General features: G+C 39.1%; 1 protein-coding gene across 6 annotated transcripts in view; it reads right to left on the reverse strand.

Moving 5' to 3' along the window:
- The window catches only part of LOC131344635 (putative transmembrane protein ZNF593OS), a 32,507-nt gene extending 14,242 nt beyond the window's left edge, over positions 1 to 18,265 (reverse strand). Inside the window, exons 1-3 of one of the 6 annotated variants that reach the window (XR_009203346.1) lie at positions 18,195 to 18,265; positions 12,424 to 12,496; positions 10,812 to 11,474 (exon numbers count right to left, since the gene is read on the reverse strand). Coding sequence is in view for 2 of the 6 variants with exons in the window: in XM_058377075.1 (XP_058233058.1) it covers positions 11,328 to 11,474; positions 12,424 to 12,496; positions 13,103 to 13,197 (315 nt within the window). In the remaining 4 variants the exon portion in view is untranslated. Of the gene's footprint in view, positions 1 to 8,605; positions 11,475 to 12,423; positions 12,497 to 12,580; positions 12,947 to 13,052; positions 13,293 to 13,634; positions 13,730 to 18,194 lie in introns of those variants that run through there. The other 5 variants (XM_058377076.1, XM_058377075.1, XR_009203347.1 and 2 more) reach the window with 5 other exon arrangements.
- Between the last annotated feature and the right edge of the window lie 179 nt (positions 18,266 to 18,444).

Genomic DNA, 18,444 nt, shown 5'->3' on the forward strand with positions numbered 1-18,444 from the left:
CTGTTGCCTCACAGCAAGAAGGTCCTGAGTTTGAGTCCTGGGTTTGAACAGGCTATCTGTTTGGAGTTTGCATGTTCTCCCTGTGTCTGTGTGGGTTTACTCCCACAGTCCAAAAACATGTTGATTGGTAATTTTAAATTGCCCATAGGAGTGAGTGTGAGTGTGTGTGGTTGTCTGTCTATATGTGTGGCCCTGTGATGGACTGGCGACCTGTCCAGGGTGTACAATGTGTGCTGGGATAGGCTCCAGCAGATCCCTGTGACCCTAATTAGGAATACAATGGGTATAGAAAATGGATGGATGGATGTAAGTCGCTCTGGATAAATGTGTCTGCCAAATACCAGAAATGTAAACATGATAGGGAATATCTACCTAGTTCAAAGGTTGTTTAATCCCATTTATTATCTAGCCAATTAGGAGAAAATGGGATTAGAAATACCTAACCAAATCCATTTTGAATCTGTATACACACTTGTCTCCAGGTCTGTATATAATTATGTTAAGTATGTACACACATTTTTACATTTTCTCATCTTTCTTTTTCAGTCTTCATATGTAGTTTTGATAGATTTGGGGCAAACAATGTCTTTAAAACATAATTATGCACATCATTTTATACATAAACACAATGTCCAGTGGAGTAACTTGCCATGTTTACAAAAGATTTTCTGTATAGTTTGAGTTGTAAGTATGACACACCAACTGTAAGATTAGTACAGGCACTTTTACATAATTAAGTTGAACCACTCTCTACCCCAACCCACATTTTTATCCGTCATTTTCTCTAAACTCCATTCTGATCATAAGGGTTTAGAAATCTTCTTATATATACCTGTAGTTTAGTTTAATCCTGTAAGCAAATACAGCCATTATATATGAACTGCCAGCTTGTGCAGCACAAAACTCACACCCAAACCAAGCATGACAACAACAAAGCACTATTCTGGATCAAGCTGAAAGCTTTGACATTTGCATAGGAGGACTTGATACACATGTTGTGCAACCCATAGTTACTGCTTCTGGCAACACAGAAGCTGAATAAGATGTGTGTGTTACATATTTATCTGGCAAATGGGCTTTTAGAACATGTGTGTTAATGTGCTACTGTATATGGGTATAGAAATATGTATGAACTGTATTTATATATAGAAGAACTGTAGTATATGGTTAATATAGACTAGTGGGCTTGCATTTTAGTACACAGGCTAAACAATGAACTAGCATTACAAAGCTAAAGCACAAAAATATTAGAAATAACATAGAACATAGAATAGTTAACCTGTGGAATAGGATTATAGCGAACTCATGGACTAGCATTAGAACACGTTACAAACAGGTTTAAACTGTAAACCAACAATGCAGAAGACAGGTTACAGTAAACAGACTAAATCATGAACTAGCATTACAAAAAATTGGTTAAACTATGGATTAGCATTACAGTAAACAGGCCTATATATGAACTAGCATTACAGTAAACAGGCCTAAAGCATGAACTAGCATTATAGTGAATAGACTAAACCATGAATTAACATTACAGTAAATAGATTAAACCATGAACTAGCATTAACATACATAGGCTAAACCATGGGCTAGCATTACAGTAAAGAGGCTAAACCATGAGCTAGCATTACAGTAAACAGGATAAACCATGAGCTAGCCTTACAGTAAACAGGCTAAGCCATGAACTAGCATTGCAGTAAACTTTCAAATTCAAATTTGAGGTTCAGGTTCAACTTTCAGGTTCAAATTGTGAATTAGCATTAGCGTAAACAGAGTAACCTGTCAAACAGCATCACAGTAAACAACTCAAATATGAGTAATTATAGTAAACAGGCTAAACTATGGGCTAACGAAATAACAAACAAGTTAACACAAAAACTATTCATTCTTAATGAGACTTTATAGCAGAAATAAACTAGCTTAATACACTGACATGATAGCTGTGATTGAAAGCCAGAATACGTGAAATGACTTCAGTTACAAATCACACTCGATTCTGGGGTGAAATAAACAGTTAATAATAATGCAGAAATTAATGACTAGTCACCAAGTAGCTAAAGTAGCTAACTGGTAGATGGCAGGGATGCAGTAGTCTTTATTTTCTTCCTCAGTCTCACATACACTATATTGCCAAAAGTTTTGGGACACCTGCCTTTACATGCACATGAATGTAATATGGAGTTGGCCCGCCCTTTGCAGCTATAACAGCTTCAACTCTTCTGGGAAGGCTTTCCACAAGGTTTAGGAGTGTGTTTATGGAAATATTTGACCATTCCTCTAGAAGCACATTTGTGAGGTCAGGCACTGGTGTTGGACGAGAAGGCCTGGCTCACAGTCTCCGCTCTAATTCACACCAATGGTGTTCTATCAGGTTGAGGTCAGGACTCTGTGCAGGCCAGTCAAGTTCCTCCACAACAAACTCACTCATCCATGTCTTTATGGACCTTGCTTTGTGCACTGGTACGCAGTCATGTTGGAACAGGAAGGGGTCCTCCCCAAACTGTTCCCACAAAGTTGGGAGCATGAAATTGTCCAAAATGTCTTGGTATGCTGAAGCATTAAGAGTTCCTTTCACTGCAACTAAGAGCCCGAGCCATGCGCTGACCCTGTACACACAAAAGTTACTGTTTACTATACATGTGCGTTCATGTGAATCTAAATTTCCACTACAGCTCATCCACACCCTATTTCCAAGTATCTTTCCATCACATTTGCCTCAGGAAGCATCAAACATCAAGAGCACCTGAGGCTCGGCCACGGTCCTGACTACACACCGTGACACAAATGTACCATATCACTTCATTAGATCTGTGGACACGTGCTCACAAACAGTTGTTTTCTTAATCTTCTACCAACTCTTTGGTATTTGTTGGACGGATCATGCATATGCACATAACTGACCAACAATAGCACCAGTAAATCCAGTTAAATAAATGCTAACCTCTGAATAGATTTCCTGGTGCTAACCTTTGTTAGGAATTACAGCCAGGTTTGTTGACCTCACTGCATGACTATCATTACACCTGGCTCTGATACATCAACATCAACATCAACAACACAAGACTACACAAATTCCAACAACACTTGTTAGTGGATCCATGAAGTATGGTCAACAATAAAGCTTAATTTCGTTTCATGTAATAGACTCAATTCAGTGATTCGTACAGACTCTGAAAACTAGCCAACATATTCATATATCTAATCTAATGAGTAGATTTCAACCAGCTAATATTCTTCACAGAATAAACGAGACATTAAGCGGGGATTTCAATCTTCTCATCAAACAGCAAAGAAAGTCTGTATACAGTTCTATCACTTTTGCCTTTTCTGCAAGATCACAACTTCCTGACGTTCAGGAGGAGTTATGGATATACGACTCTCACAGTGGGAGGGCAAAATCCCAGCGTGCCGTCACGGCCATGTGGTATGCTGCGAGTGAGCTCAGCTACAACTCATAAAGTATCACATTTCTCTGACGCCTTACATAAGTGACCTTACGTACGTGACCTAAAAAGACCTGTTTCTCGACCAATTGTGTATTTTAGGTACGTTTCAGAGAAAACATACCCGATTCGCTTAAGCGCTATGAAGGACCTAGAGAGGACCTGATTAATCAAAACAAAAATATTAATAAGTAAACAAGATTGCTTTTAATCATTTTTAGCCGAAATGAGACTCTGGAAGTATTTACTTTGCTACTTAGGAAATGATTTCATTTGACAGGAGACAGGAGTCAGAGCTGGAGGTAGCAGAGCTGAAGATGTTGAGGTTCTCTTTGGGAGTAACATGGTTGGACAGGATTAGGAACGAGTACATCAGAGGGACAGCTCATGTTGGACGTTTGGGGGACAACAAGTTAGGAAGATGTAATTAAGATGGTTTGGACATGTCCAGAGGAGGGAGAGTGAGTATATTGGTAGGAGAATGTTGGACATGGAGCTGCCAGGCAGGAGGCAAAGAGGAAGGCCAAAGAGGAGGTATATGGATGTAATAAATGAGGATATGAAGCTAGTGGGTGCAAGTGTTGAGGATGCAGGAGATAGGGATAGGTGGAGAGAGATGATTCGCTGTGGAGACCCCTGAAGAGAAAAGCCAAAAGAAGATGAAGAAGATGTGTAATGAACATTTTCTGTTCTCCGGTCAGTTTCATTTGCGTAAGTAGATATGTCGAGGTAATTGGCTATTAATGCATAGCATTGTAATTATATTCTGCTGAAATGAATGAAATGACTCGGAAAAAGATTTCGAGCAGGTTAAATTATCCGAACTTCCCATCACTACTACACAGTCCTACATCAAATGCATGAGAAGACATTACACTACAATAACTGACAAGAGGCAGTGCAGCACTGACCAGTACGCTGGTTTGTAATAAATAAAGTGAAGAAAAAAAGTAAAATTACATCATTTGTGTTTATCGTATCTTGAGAAAGGGTTGGCTCAAGTGGTTAAGGCTTTGGGTTGTTGCTGGAAGATCAGGTTTCCAGCCTCAGAGCAAGACCCTTAACCCTCTCCGCTCCAAACAACAAGGCTTCTTATATAGCTTTGTACTGTTAGTCTTGCTGCTTGGTTCAGACAGGCTTCACTACATGCCTGGACTCCCTGAACACCATCACCTTCACACACATCCACACAAACTCTTTGACACTCACTAGTTAAGCACAATATGTGTTATACCAAAGCAGGGTCCTAAGTATAGAGTAAACTGTATCGGCATACAGAAGAGTGTGTAGCAGACTTATATAATATAAAGCATACTGTAACACTATACTGGAGGAATCCTTGTAGTCAAATATAGAATCTATAAGGACTTTTAGCACTTTTAAAATAGATCGCCACAAATCGTTTGCGACAATTCAAAGATATGTATAATGGATTTCTTAAAAAAAATAAAAAAATAAATAATAATAATAATAATAATAATAATAATATTGATTTCTTTATCCGCTAGATTATCTAGATTATTTAATTATACTGTTAGTGGAGAGTATTGGAGCTGTTTCTGTATTTTGAGGTTATTTTATCCAGTATACAATCCTAATAATTAGGTTATTGAATTCTCACCATTAATCTTAAACCTTTTCCACATCTGCACAGGGTTAAACAGCGTCATGGGCAATCTGTAACCAAATAAACATAAATAAAATTGCTTTATTCTGCGACTCGGTTGAGGCTTTTCCTTGAAAGGTTCACCCTGACGTTTTATTCCTCTCATATCACATATCTTTTTATTAATGCATGAATTACACATCATACTTTTTTATCCTTTTATTGTTACTTTTATCGTTTTAGAACCTCAATGAAATATGTTATCATATTACCATATGAGAGCATATCATCATATTATAGCAGTTGTTCACAGTTATTCCCTATCTAGATGATAATGAGAAACACTGAGCTTTTCAGTTGAACGCTTAGTAGTCACCCCCATTCACTATTAAAGAAAAAGCAGACAGAATTATGCATCTGTATGACATGATATGATATAGAAAACACCTCAAAGCTGTGATTTGGACATCACATACACATGACGATGTTTACTTGTATGACCTTGCCTAATTCTATGTCACTCTGCTGAGGAGGCACATGGAAAAAGGGCTTCTCAAGCACTCCATTTCCAATATGACCAACAAGCGACCTGACAGCTCCTGTAGTGATCCCATTACATCCTAGTGAGCTGTTATAAATTTTTTGGCCTCCACAACTCTCTATAGCTGGGTGTCAGTTTTGGCGTCTGTCCCTTCTCTTACTCTTTGGCTCTTTGTCCAAATAACTACCGGTATATGTTTTGGCCCAAGGCACAGCAGCTGTTTTAGGCTACATGTGATGTTTGAAATAATTCCCTGGTCACACATCAATCACTAAGGCAGGGAGGTGGAAAGATAATGTCATTTCATGTTGCCCGGCTTGCAGACTTATGATATAGGACCCGTGATTGAAGGGTGTGTTGTTGGATCAGCTGTTGTTTTCGACAACTATTTTTATCTTCATTCTTAAATGAAGTGTATTCTAAACAAGAAACTCTGTATATCAAAGACTAGTTACTGATTATACACAGACTGTTCAAGAAATGGTCAAGATTTGGGCAGTGGTTTTGCTAGTGACCTGGAAGGTTATACTTCAAATTCTATAACTGACAGAAAGTCACTTAACCCTTAACTGGCTAATTCTGCGCTTTGGTTGTACTCCTATGTCCAGTGACATAGTTACTATAGCAGTCCAAAGCTGGCCAATTTTAGTCTGAATCTTAATACAAGTAATGTTTTAGATCCAAAGTCATTAAAAGCATTTAATCTCCTTAAGCTACTCCAACATAGGGATCTTCAAGAATACTTGAATACTTGGCCAGAATAGACTTGACATTGCCGAAGCATTTCCTTGTGTGTGTAATCTTAAACATACACGACATTACCAAATGTTTTGGGACAGCCTTCTCTGTCTCGCGATCCGATGGACGAGTCTGGGTTGCCAGGAGAATGGTACTTACCTGCCTGCATTGTGCCAAGTGTAAAGTTTGGTGGAGGGGGGGGATTATGGTATGGGGTTGTTTTTCAGGGCTTGGCCCCTTAGTTCCAGTGAAAGGAACTCTTAATGCTTCAGCATACCAAGACATTTTGGACAATTTCCTGCTCCCAACTTTGTGGGAACAGTTTGGGGATGACCCCTTCCTGTTACAACATGACTGCACACCAGTGCACAAAGCAAGGTCCATAAAGACATGGATGAGCGAGTTTGGTGTGGAGGAACTTGACTGGCCTGCACAAAGTCCTGACCTCAACCCCATAGAACATCTTTGGGATGAGACTGTGAGCCAGGCCTTCTCGTCCAACATCAGTGCCTGACCTCACGAATGAGCTTCTAGAGGAATGGTCAAACATTCCCATAAACACACTCCTAAACCTTGTGGAAAGCCTTCCCAGAAGAACTGAAGCTGTTATAGCTGCATAGGGTGAGACAACTCCATATTACATTCATGTGCATGTAAAGGCAGACGTGCCAAAACCTTTGCCAATATAGTGTATTTCAACCATATACTCATCAGCCACTTTATTAGAAACATCTGAATTCAAATTCCTGCATATATCCAATCAGCCAATCACGTTGCAGCAGTGCAATACACAATATCTTGCAGATACAGGTCAAGAGCTTCAATTAATATTACATCTTTGCCTTTAAGCCTATTACAAGGAAATGCTATAAAAGTGTTTATTTCCACACACTTGAACACCATGACCCTAATTGATTTTGAAAGATAATGTAGAGGTGAATTAAAGACATGTGAAAACATGAGCAGAACCAGTTTTTAACCCCTCCCTTAATACTGCACTCCAGGGTGTTATGAAGTACAACTCAGGGGAAAATATGTAGCTGTCTTGGCACTGAGAAGAACAGGGGCTTTCATAGTCGAGCTTTGTGCAATCAGACATTTTATAGACAAACGGTAGCTGTGTGAAGCTTCAGAAAGGAAAATAAGCTTTTGAATGTTCCAACAATTGAATATACTGTAGGAGCAGAGGAAAAGGAAAGGAGAGGGAGGGTTGTAGACAGGAAATCAAACATGGTTACCTAAGCCATATTTTTATATATGAACTTTAATCATTTGTTTAGAGGGAAGCTGTGAGTCCAAGGCATTGCAGTTGATTTCCGACAAATATAACACGATGCAAATACCACTAAGCCATAATCATAGGGCTAGGCAATGGCTTTCTTTATGCAGTGTCTAATTTTGGACCATAGATATAATAAGCTCTGGCAAACCACATTCTTTAAGTTCCATGTGGCAGCATTTTACATTACAGCAAAAATCTGCTTTGTCAGTTTGATTGGGCTTCAGTTTTCTGGACAAAGACTTAAGTATAGAATCCTTCTAAAACAATGTCAATACTGTTTTAATTAAAAATGTAGATAAATATTTTTTGAGTATACTTAAAATGCTTAGAAATTAATAGATGCTAATAGAGGTAATAGAGTTAACCCTGAACATTTCCTTCATTTCTAGATCATACACTCTAAAAAGGCCTGAGGAATATATACACTATATAGCCAAATGTTTTAGGACACTGCCTTTACATGCACATGAACTTCGGCTCAGCCATGAAAACCCATTCCATGAAGCTCTCTAAGAGCTAATCTAAAATCCACATGAAATTTGAAGGTCTGTAGCTACTGACTCTGCAGAAAGTTAGCGACTTCTGCACACTGTGCACCTCAGCATGTGCTGACCCCGCTCTGGGATTTTACATGGCCTACCACTTCATCTCTGAGTTGCTGTTTTTCCCCAATTGCTTCCACTTTGTTATACCACTAAAAGTTGACCGCAATATATTCAGTATAGAGGAAATTTCTCAAATGGACTTATTGCACAGGTACCACGCACAATAATGATGGTACCACTGAGCTCCTGAGAGCGATCCATTCTTTCACGAATGTTTTATACCCCTGTGGCCATGGAAGTGATTGGAACACCAGAATTCAGTGATTTGAAGGGGTGTCCCAAAACTTTTGGCAATATAGGGTATGCTCACTTGGCCTGAAATAGTGCTGAAGAAACATGTCTTCTCCAGTAGTTATATTCCAGTGGTGAAAACATTGATTTAAAAAAATAAGGACGAAACTCAGCTCCATTCACAAACATTTTATTTCAAAGTTGTAGCTGCAACGGCAGACTATAAAAAGTTACTGATATTGTAATTGATAATTGTAAACCACAAAATAAGAAGTCTTCCAAGAATGCAAACAGATAAAGAATACTTTACTTAACTCGAAACGGTGCTTTGAATTGTGGTGTTGAAACATCAGGACATTACCACTGTTGAAGGGTTAAACCGTATATATAGTGATACACAGCATGAACTATTTTATCATCATATACTTCAAGCTCAGATTAATTCAGTTATCTAGACTGACACGGTAAACTGCTGAACAACAACCTTTTTAACTCAACCATTTGTTATCTTAAAAACAGACGTTTTACTGTCTGTATCTCTTCCATATCTCTATAGCGTGATCTCTTCGCTTTGTCTCTATGGCTCAGACTTCCTGGCACACCAGCCAATGAGAGCCCAGCTCTCGTGGCCTGAACTTGGCTTTCCAGACTGTTTTTTTTTTTTTGGTCGAATTGCCCAGTGATGCGTACTGGTCGGAACGGTTCACATTTAACCAGACAGTCTTCTGCGCCATCAGGCTGCATCACATCTTCCACAAGTGAATCAGCACAGAAAGGGAGGGAGCAAAATAGCCAGCAGCATAAACAAAATCTTCACCAGGGACAAATCATCTATGTCCTAGTATGATCCAGCTATATAGTCAACCGAAGCAGAGAGGAAATTAAAAATATTTTAAAGGCTTTGTGTCCCACACTAGATGAGCTCACTGACCAAACAGCTTGCAAAATAAACCTTCAGTTCTTATACAAACTATACTGGGGCCACATTCAAGGCTTCATGTACTGCAAATATCTTTCAGTAAATTAATCACTGATCCAATGTAACCCTGAGCTCACACCAGTAAGTAGTCACTGAAGGTGCTTGACAAAAAGCCTTGGTTCTGCAGAGGTCAGTGCAGGTTTTCATTCCAAACAAACATGACAAACAACTATGTAGCACACGGGTCCAATCTTATCCGGAAAGGGCCAGTGTAGGTGCAGGTTTTCATTCCAACCAAGCAGAAGCCACACCCGAGTCTATTGTAAGCCAAAATCAGTTGATTAAACATGTGGAATCAGGTGTGGCTCCTGCTTGATTGGAATGAAAACCTGCACCAGCCCTTTGTGGATAAGAATGGATATCCATGGTGAACTTAACCTTTAATCCACTATCACAGGAGTGTACAATCTTATACAGAAAGGGTCGGTGTGAGGCAGGGTTTCATTCCAACCAAGCAGAAACTACACCCACAAGATCGGAAACTCCTGGACTGGACACTCAGGTGCATGTTTGGAGCAAAAACCTGTAAGCACTTTAGCTTTCGGTGGATAATAATGGACAACGCAGCAGTTAATTCAACAGAAAAGGGAAAATTGTCCAATCTTATCCACAAATGGCCGGTGTGGTTGCAGGTTTGCATTCCAGTCAAAAAGCCACACCTGATTCCACCTGTTTTATCTTGGCTTTGAATAGACCCAGGTGTGTCTTCTGCTTGGTTGGAATGAAAACTTGAAAACACTCATGCCGGACATTTCCGGACTGTGGAGACTGTACACTGCTGCAGAGTTTGGACCGAACCTCTGGTCATCACCTTAGGCTGGAGTTTTCCCTACAGGTACCCCAGCACTAATCCTGCACACCATTTAGGTGCTACATTACAACTAAACCAGCATACAGAGGAAGTTAACACATGACCACTTCCTGTGTAACAGATGGCATGCTTCTGCAGGGATACAGGAAATGATTTTTGCTGAGCCAGATCTTATGTGAAACAGAAGTCTTTCAGCTGATTCATTTTACCTACAGTAAACTGAACTGCATCAAAGAACATCTGACCAGCCAAAAAAAAAAATCTTTTAACCCACTTCCTGTCAAATGGGCCAGTCTGGGGATTTTCAAGTAAAGCAACAGATTTAATATGTTTATTTAACATCCTAGGTTATTAAATATCCCAGGAATGTCACATCATGTGCTTTGCAAATATACAGTAAAGCCTTCCCCCTAGGGAAGGCCGAGAACCATATTTCTTCCCTTTCCGGCCAGCATGTCCGTAACTTGTTCAAAAAAGTTCACAGCTTTATTTAGTCAAGTTTTTAAAAAAAAAAAAAAAACATTCATAAGTAATATCATAAATCACATATCGGATTCTTTAAACTCTTCCCACACATGCTTTTGTTAGCGTCCCTTTTAAGCTCATAAATTTCGACAAACATGGCTACTTAAACAGTAAAAGAAATCTAACACCAGACAGACCTTTTTTATTTTAGACAGTACCGTAGTTTGGTAACTGCTCTCCCGGCGTCATCGTGTCTCTGTATAGGCAGCCTTAAAAATATCAGTGATCTGCTACCAATAGTTGTTTGACACATAAGGCAAAGGGTTTCCCACTGATTCTATGCCAAAGTACCAGCTCCTCCTGTTTAAACATTCATCATTATGAGCTAAAAACTTTGGCCTCAGCGGTATTAAGGGACCCTGACGAACGTATCAGCGCAACCATCAAGAACCAGGTCACATCTGAACGCTTTTGTTGTTGACATTGCTCATTAAAAACCCTCTCGTGCTAATTGAACCCAGAACATCCAGGCTCATTGTGTTGTAGTGTATAAAGAGTGCTGGATAACGTCCATCTCCGATTTGGCTTCCATTCCATTCTTCAGGATTCAGCGGAATCCAAGGTGTTCAGGGCACGGGGCTGCGCTGCACCTTCTCCGTCATCTGTTTGGCGCTGTAGTAGGACAGGCTAAGACCCATAATAGCCAGCATCATGGCAATCTGATTAAGGGAGCGGTCTTGAGGCTGGGACTGAACCTCACCGGCTACCTGCCTCTGAAAGAAGAAGGTTCAAAAATACAAATTGGTGTTTGGGGAAAAATTATTTCTGACTGCCACTATGATTTTTTCAAAAAAGAATCAAATCAAGTGAGCCATTCAGTAAAATAATTCTGAAACGAAAACCACTCCATCTCTATGGAAAGACAGGATTGGTTATAAAACCGATTAAGACAATACTGTATAAACGGAGCATTTCTCATACATTATACTCATATGTAACTCACTTTAGACTCAAACTGAGCTTAATACTCTACAACTGTTTAGCTTCACTACTGAGACGCTTAACACGAACAATTTAATCAAACAGATTAAAACACGACCAAAACAAGGAAGGCAGCTAAGCAGATTACGATTAACTCTTCTTTGCCCAAGTCATTCTACATCACAACCATAAATCTTAGACTAAAATGCAAGACGATTCTCAAAGCTGTGTGGTTTTCACACCATCACACATTTCAAGCCATGAGAATAGCAAACAATTCGGGCCGGATGCACACTAGCTGGTATTTCCAAAGTTAACATAGCCCTCGTTTGACATTCCAGTCCCATTGTCCCGAACCTAATGGTAAGCCAGTGCAGGATTAACCCTTCACCTTTCAAGCAAACTGGAACCCAACATGCGTTTGCTCAGTACATGACGACCATTAGGACAGAAACATCACCACTACATACGACTCTGACCAGATCGTGGCTTAGAGATGCCACATGTGCTGGAAATCAATTGTACAATAGACTGATATTCTACTCACATAGCATTGTCTATACGTTCACTGTGAATAGAGTACGAGTTAAATCGATATAAATAGCATATAGTATGAATTAATCGATTTGAAACAGTCTAAATAGGTTAGCCGTTTTATAAATAAAACCATTCCACTGCCATAGAAAGACAACATTAATGAAAATATAAAGATAAGTGTATAAACATGATCGAGACGCATACCTGCAGGAGACGGAAGTATCCAGGAGTCAGGCGTCCCAGTCTGATAATCATGTTTGCTGGTGCTTGGCTGGACCTGTAGACAAAAAGAGCGTCTTAAAAGTCTGTCCATTTTAACCATAAACACAAACAAGGACCGCACTTTACAAGCCACGCTTACAAGATTCACTAGAAAGGTCTGAGCTCTTAAACTCTGGGTCTGGTCACTTTATATAAAAGTAGTCACAGGTTGAGGAAATGGGTGACTTTCGCCTTGGGGGAAAGTGTCAATCCAAATTAAATCAAGCTGAGCCTCAACTCGGACTCCCGCAGAGACGCAGCTCTGTGTGTCTGCATGTCTCTGACTTCCATGTGTTCAAACTAAAATGTCCCCCCACCCACGGAATAAATATAAAGTGGTGAATGTTACATAACAATTGTGCACGGCAGCAGCATCTTGACTACATGCACTATCCGATAAAGTCCCCCGGATTTAACAGGAAATCTAGCCAAACAGAGGTTTTGGAGAATTGGTGGACAACAGGGGAAAGGGGGGGGAAAAAAAAAGGAATACGTTCCACATAAATCTGGCAACGCTGTAAAAGGTGTTGTAAAAACCATTTAAGATATCTAGGAAAAATAAGAATATGTACAGGAGGTGCAGGGAAAGGTACACATCTATGGTGTCCAGGACCTGACAGACCTGATGGTCACCCCCACTCTCGCCAGAACAGGAGGTAAAATGATCCAGTGAAAGGATATATGCTTAGGAAAGCTCCTCCAGGGTTCGAAAAACATCCAAAAACACTAACAGATGTAAGCCCAAAACCACCAAAAACCTTTGTGGTTAGAACGACAAGTAACACACCGAGTCGAAAGTACAGCAGGAGGAACTGGGGAAACGCTCTAGAGCTCCAACCCTTTATATAAAAACCCCATGTCAGCCAATCAGAATGCAGGACTCTTTTTACCTCACTCACTGACACACCTTCACACACACACAGTTGAATACACTGGCAGCTGTCAGAATGCATCAGGCTCTGTGTGGCAGTCACCACAACACAAGGAACAGGAAACCCTCTGAACTTGTGCTCAAAAACAAATAACCAACAGTGTGGAAAGACAAGCAGCGTATAACGAAACAACGTCGAACGGATTTCTGGTTCAATCTCTGGTCTTTACAGTACAGCTAACAGCTAGACCACGCTAATAAATAGCATGCTGGAATCTCTCACCGTGTACGTTGTCCACGATGGCAAACCAGATGGCCATTTTGAGCCGATTTGCTATTATATAACCCTCTCCTCCTCTCCATTTTGTGATCGTTACAGCCAACAACTTGGCCAGAAACAGACCCATGATGAAACGGTTGCTATTAAAAGCAACAATGCCAAGATTCACAAATTTCCATCACGTCATTTAGAAACAGATTAGGAGAATTAGGAGATTTCAGCCCGCAAAAGTTGTAACTTGTTCCATTTTATTTCAGTAAAGTTTAGTCAAACTATATGAAGTACCTCAGATTATCTGAGAAATGCTGCTTGCAATGAACTGAAAGTCTAAAAAAATAAGTTAATGATTTAAATGTTTCATTGTAGAAATATCAATTCTAAATGACTTTCAAGCTGCTGTGGCACAAGAATTTCCCCTCATAGGATCAAAAATGTCCGTCTGTCTACTTCTGTAGGTAATTGAGTAAGATTGAGTAAAAAATGCCCACAAATCAGGATTTATTTAGTAGAGGCAGTGGAACGGCTAAAATATCCAGAATATGAATCACAACGATTAGTTTGAGGGTGTATACTAGACCACACTTAGCCAAACCTTAGCGATTTGTTCAAGGCTAATCTTGCTAAGAACTTAGGCAGCTCTCTCATTCAAAAGGTTTCTCAGCTCAAGCGTGTGCCTCAAACCACATCCGGTTCTTCAGTAACGTCACACACGCTTGTTAGCATTGTTTTACACCACAATGTCATTTGCTGTAAGCTATAAACATGAATAAAACTTCACAGCATTGAAAAAAAAAAAATGTATGCTAGGAAGCAGCCATGTTGGCTAGAGCTTTTCTAAGCTTTATTTCCATTCAAGAGCCTATTTTGTAGCCATGTTGCCATTAGCAACATTTTAAAACATGCCTCTAAAACCTGCTTACCAAAAATATTAAGCTTTTAATATTTTAATTTATACCAATATTAAGAATTGGGTGGCAATTTTGTAAGCTAATAATACCTATGTATCTATGCAACTTACTAAATAGTTCAACAATTTCAAATGTCAATGTTTTTATGGAAATGATTTTCAAGAGACTTATTTACTGATCAGCTACATTAGCCTTCCACTGTTATCTGGTAGCTAACATTCCCTTAACACAGTCTCTTATGAATGCTATGCTAATGTTTATCAAGTCACAGGTGAACAGGTCATAAGAGACAGGATACGATTGCCTCATTTAATTTTACACGCCCCCGAATTACTTGCCAAGCTACAGCGATTTGTAAAATTACATATTGAAGCATTTAGGCGTTTATGCTAACAGGCACTTATAATTTCTCAGAGTTAACACGATACCCAGGATAAAGCTACAGACATGTGGTGTATGTGGGGCACTGGTAGCTCAATTGGTTAAGGCTCTGGGTTGTTGACTAGAAGATCGGGGTTCAAGCCCATGTTGGGCCCTTGAACAAGGCCCCTAACCCACTCAGCTCCAGAGGCATCATGGCTGACCCTGTGCTCTGACCCCAACCCTCAAGGATGGTATATCCAAAGAAAGAGTTTCACTATGCAGTAATGTATGTGACAAAGACAACTTAACTAAACATGCCTGTATGTCTTGTTAAAGTTATAAATAAAATAAACATTCAACTTAAGCTTAAATTAATAACCAAAAGGTCCATGTCACAAATGCATAGTGAAGTGTGCAATTTATAAGGAATGTAATGTTCTTTAAATAAGAAAGGAATGTTTTTATTAACAAAATCATTAGTTCCTTCACTCATTACTCATAATAAGGGCTGGGTGATCATTAAGGCTGGATGACGCTATGAAAAATTGTGTCAATGAACATCTCATTTGTGTTTTTATTGCTTTTCTAAAATAAACTTAAATAAATTAGAACATTCTGAAAGCACTAGATTTGATGCAGCTTTAAATACTGGGCTGAATAAATAAATAAAGATAAGAAAATAAATAAAATACATCTCTAAAAAAAAATCCAGACAAATTTTTGTTCTCCGAGTTTATATTTTTCTAGACATATGTAAAATAAATTAGATTTATTTTTAAATGCAGATTTACAGTTTTGGGGGCAGTTTTGTTATCATACATCATGATTTGCATCATAGAAATGTCTTCAAGTGACAAGCGCTTCAGAAGCAAAGAGAATTATCCATTTTTAAAAGAATTTTTCCTCTTGCTTGATCATCATCAAGTCTCCAACTCCATGAGGTTCCACATTAAAAGAAAAAGTACACATTTATAGAAATAGCCATTACATCTGTGTCCAGTTCCTCCATTTGCCTGTACTGTTTTAGACCAATCACTTGAGGACTATCTCCAGACTATAAATAGGTGATATTACCATCCAATCAGTAGTTTCTAAAAACCTCTTGAACACCAACCCCTTCAGCACACCCTCCATGCCTAATCTGATGCACAGACTGTTGATTTATCCTCAGCCTTAATGGTGTCTTTTAGGCTCTGGCTATGCCAAGAAGTGGCTTTTGTCTTGCATTTTAATCTTACTCCTGATAGTGAAGTTCCACATTTAGAGACTAACCAGGACAGATTTTCCTGAACTAGCAGGGCAACCCCCCTTACATATCTCCAGTGAAGTATACTGAACAAGAACCTCCCACTTTCCTTCCTTCTACCAGTTTGTACCTCCCTCACACCCCCTCCCATCCCTAGCTCACGTGTTGGAAGCATGCACTCCACAGTTACCATGGTTCACCGCCTGCAACATGGCTGCTGTATGTGTGTGTGTCCTGTATCTGCGAGACAGGATTCCCCCCTAGCCAAACACTGTAGAAACTCCAGAATGTGACCAGCATTAAGGGGTTTGACCATGACTATAAAGAACCAAAGATTTATTATAAACCGTCTTTAAAAATAGCTGGTGTTTTTATTTAAACAAAGAGCAAATTCATCTGAAGCACAGTTTGAATTAAAATCATTACGTCTTGAACCCCTTGAGACCGAATAGTGGTTCCAAGTGAAATCTGATTCGATCCAAATGCAGGAAGTGATCACATTTACACAGCGTGTAAACCAACCAACCAAATCAAGTTAACTCCGGCCAAACACGCTCTGATAAAAGGTGATAGCATGTGATCCAGAGTGCAAACAGTTGAATGGCTTGGTATTAATATGCTAATGAAGCTTTAACATTGCACCCTGATGCTAATAGTTCAACCCTCAAGTTTGTTAAAGACATTCAAATCAGATAAAAGCCGTCCGGGTAAACAGGAATCGCTTTAGAAAAATATGTTCTGATCAGTCAGGCGGGTATCTGGTGTAAATAAAGGCTGAAGGAATTCACTGTGAAGTGAAAACATTTTTGCACAGAATCCACCGTACAAATCCTTGAGACTGATGCATATATTTTTGGGTTGTTTTCATAATGAGAAGAACTTAGTGTGAACAGATTCTAGATTCAGAATCATGTCCGAAAGACAAAATCAGTCCAAAAAAATAAAAATAAAAAATTTAAAAAAAACCCCACAAGATATTTACAACTTCTTAGAACTAGAACCAAATTGAATTTCCATAGAGAAATTTTAGACTTTCGATCAGTCTCAGCAGTGCCAATTATACAGGATAATCCGATTTAACACAATGACGGTGTGAACATAATGTTCGTGGAGTACAATGCACACACAATGGGCTTATACGATGTCGTTTTTACTGCATTTTCTCACTCTCTCATCATTCTTAAAATACGATTTGGTGTTTAAAACCGCATTTGGAAATGGAACAATGGCTCTCGAGAATGATATGAAAAAGTTCTGCCGAGTCCATTTGTATGTATTTGGGGTGTTGCAAGCTTCAATTTTCCTGCAGAAGTGACCTACATACACCTTAAAAGTGGTGTCAATGTACACATACTCACACACACTGAATCCTATAGCCTGGATACACACAAGGACTAGAAAACGGAGTACTTTGAGACCCTCCACCAGAGTCAAGTCCAAATGAATCAATTAAACAAGAAGCCACACACACACACGTAAATGGCAGGAGACTATTCTCACCAGGAATTATCTAGATGTTTTTACTAATTTTAGGATGTTTTGCCAAAAAGTGCACAAATCTCCACTCACTCAACATAGTGCTTGGCATTTATTATTATTATTATTATTATTATTATTATTATTATTATTATTATTTAGTAGTAGTATTTTGGACAGCCAAAACTTTTGGAACCCCTTTAAAAATTAAAGAAGAAAACAAACACACGATTAACATCGAAATGCACGAGGACACCTTTAAAAATGCACAAGTGGTGGTTAAAAAAAAGTCAACGCATGCTTCACGCCACAATGTTTTCACAAATTTAAAGCATGCAAAATTAAAGGAAATAAAGCATGCATGCTTCAGATGGGCTTAATGTGCTAAAATGTGCAAAAAATAATAAATCTCGAAAAAAAAAAACTTTCCCAGCAAAACAATAATCAGGCAATGCGCGAGCTCGTCAATGTATCAATGAATGAAAAGCTGAAGCTTGTTTATTAGTATTCATGACCTTTGGCTTGGCCCCAGCACACACACAACAAACTAGTTTGAGTTTTGTATCTTACCTGAAAGACTGGACGCTGTGTTGGAGTGGACAGGAGAGGAGTGTGTACGTGTTCAGCCTGCTGGTTATATAGGAAAGCACCATTACAGCCTATAAGTAAGGGGGCGGGGCTACGGAGCACGCGCATACTTAATGAGCAGGATAAAAACAATGTGAAGGTTTTCATTACTCGTGAGCAAAATGTTTATTTGTTCAACTTTATTAATCCTACCTGCGGATTTTAAAGAACTAGATTTTAAAATAATAATAAT

The sequence above is a fragment of the Hemibagrus wyckioides genome, linkage group LG23, assembly GCF_019097595.1.
Source record: "Hemibagrus wyckioides isolate EC202008001 linkage group LG23, SWU_Hwy_1.0, whole genome shotgun sequence".
Classification (NCBI taxonomy): domain Eukaryota; kingdom Metazoa; phylum Chordata; class Actinopteri; order Siluriformes; family Bagridae; genus Hemibagrus; species Hemibagrus wyckioides.